This window comes from Egretta garzetta, unplaced genomic scaffold (assembly GCF_000687185.1).
Source record: "Egretta garzetta isolate BGI_Z169 unplaced genomic scaffold, ASM68718v1 scaffold140, whole genome shotgun sequence".
Taxonomy (NCBI): domain Eukaryota; kingdom Metazoa; phylum Chordata; class Aves; order Pelecaniformes; family Ardeidae; genus Egretta; species Egretta garzetta.
Window position 1 is genome coordinate 273,897 of NW_009258376.1, and position 1,365 is coordinate 275,261.

A 1,365-nucleotide genomic window follows, 5' to 3' on the forward strand; every position below is an offset into this window, starting at 1 on the left:
CCCCTGCCTCGGGCCACGTCTGGGCAGGCTGCCAGTCCCTGCTGCTTTTCCATCCCACTGGAGGAGAAGGCGTTTGCTTTCAGGAGCGCTAACGGTCTCTAAATCATTGAGTCAAGTCTCCTCTGGAAAGTCAGTGCCTTTTGGCAGGTTTCTGAGCTCCTGAGAGGTGCTGTGCATCTGTCAGCCTCCCCTTTGAGAGGAATCCTTCACCCCCCTAACAACTGTCACGGCAGCGGCTCTGGTCTCCTGCCTGCTCGTTTCTGAGGTGTTGGTGTGTTTCTCTTGCTGGAACGCAGGTAGTCGAGAAGATCACCTTGCCATACTTCGCCACATCGCTCAGCCTGTCTCCTGCGGCACGCTTCATGGCTGTCGGCTTCGGCGGTGAGTACCAGAGCTCTGCTGCCCAGGCTGCCTTGTCCTCGTGTTACCTTCCGTGGGGAGGGATCTCCTGTTCTTCCTGCAAAGGAGGGGAACCAAGTGTCCTTTTTTTCCTTTCGATGAGAGACACGTGCACGTGTCCTCAGCCCCAGGGAGCTATGCTCCTGGGACTGCGGGTAGGATGTGCATCAGGCAAGGAGAATGCTCCAAGGCACACATAGGTCAGAAACAAGATGCGCGAGCTTAGTCGTGTTTGTCAATGAGCAGGATTTGTCACTCGGGTGGCTCCTTGGGGTTACGGGCTATCTTCATCTCCACTTACGAGTGAATCTTCCCCCAGCACGGGGATGATCAGCACCCTTCTCTCAAGGGCACCTTGCTCCTATAGCTGTATCTGCCCGGGGGGCAGTGCTTATGCCTATCCTGCTCTGACAGCGGCTCCTGAGAGTGGGGTGAGCTCCAGAGCTGTGGGGCATCCGCTGAGCCTGGGGCTGGGCGCTTTGGGGGTGTGTAAGATGGCAGAGTTGCACTCTGTGTGTTCAGTTTTGGGCCCCTCACTACAAGGAAGACGACGTGTTGCTGGAGCCTGTCCAGAGGAGAGCAACAGAGCTGGGGAGGGGTCTGGAGACCCAGGCTGCTGGGGAGCGGCTGGGGGAGCTGGGGGGGTTCAGCCTGGAGCAGAGGAGGCTGAGGGGAGCCCTCATCACTCCCTACAACTGCCTGAGAGGAGGGGGGAGCCGGGGGGGTCGGGCTCTGCTCCCAGGGAAGGGGCGATGGGACGAGGGGCACCGGCCTCAAGTTGTGCCAGGGCAGGGTGAGGTTGGCCATGGGGAACAATTCCTTCCCCTTGGGGCTGTCAGGCACTGGAAGGGGCTGCCCAGGGAAGGGGTCGAGTCCCCAGCCCTGGGGGGATTTAACAGCCGGGCAGAGGCGGTGCTGAGGGCCAGGGTTTGGGGGTGGGATGGCAGGGGTAGGGGAACGGTTGGA

At 60.3% G+C, this 1,365-nt stretch overlaps 1 protein-coding gene across 1 annotated transcript in view; it reads left to right on the plus strand.

Moving 5' to 3' along the window:
* Positions 1–1,365, plus strand: part of WDR90 (WD repeat domain 90) — a 61,833-nt gene that overhangs the window by 56,514 nt on the left and 3,954 nt on the right. The window contains 1 exon segment of the mRNA XM_035895625.1: positions 297–381. Coding sequence (XP_035751518.1) covers positions 297–381 — 85 coding nt within the window.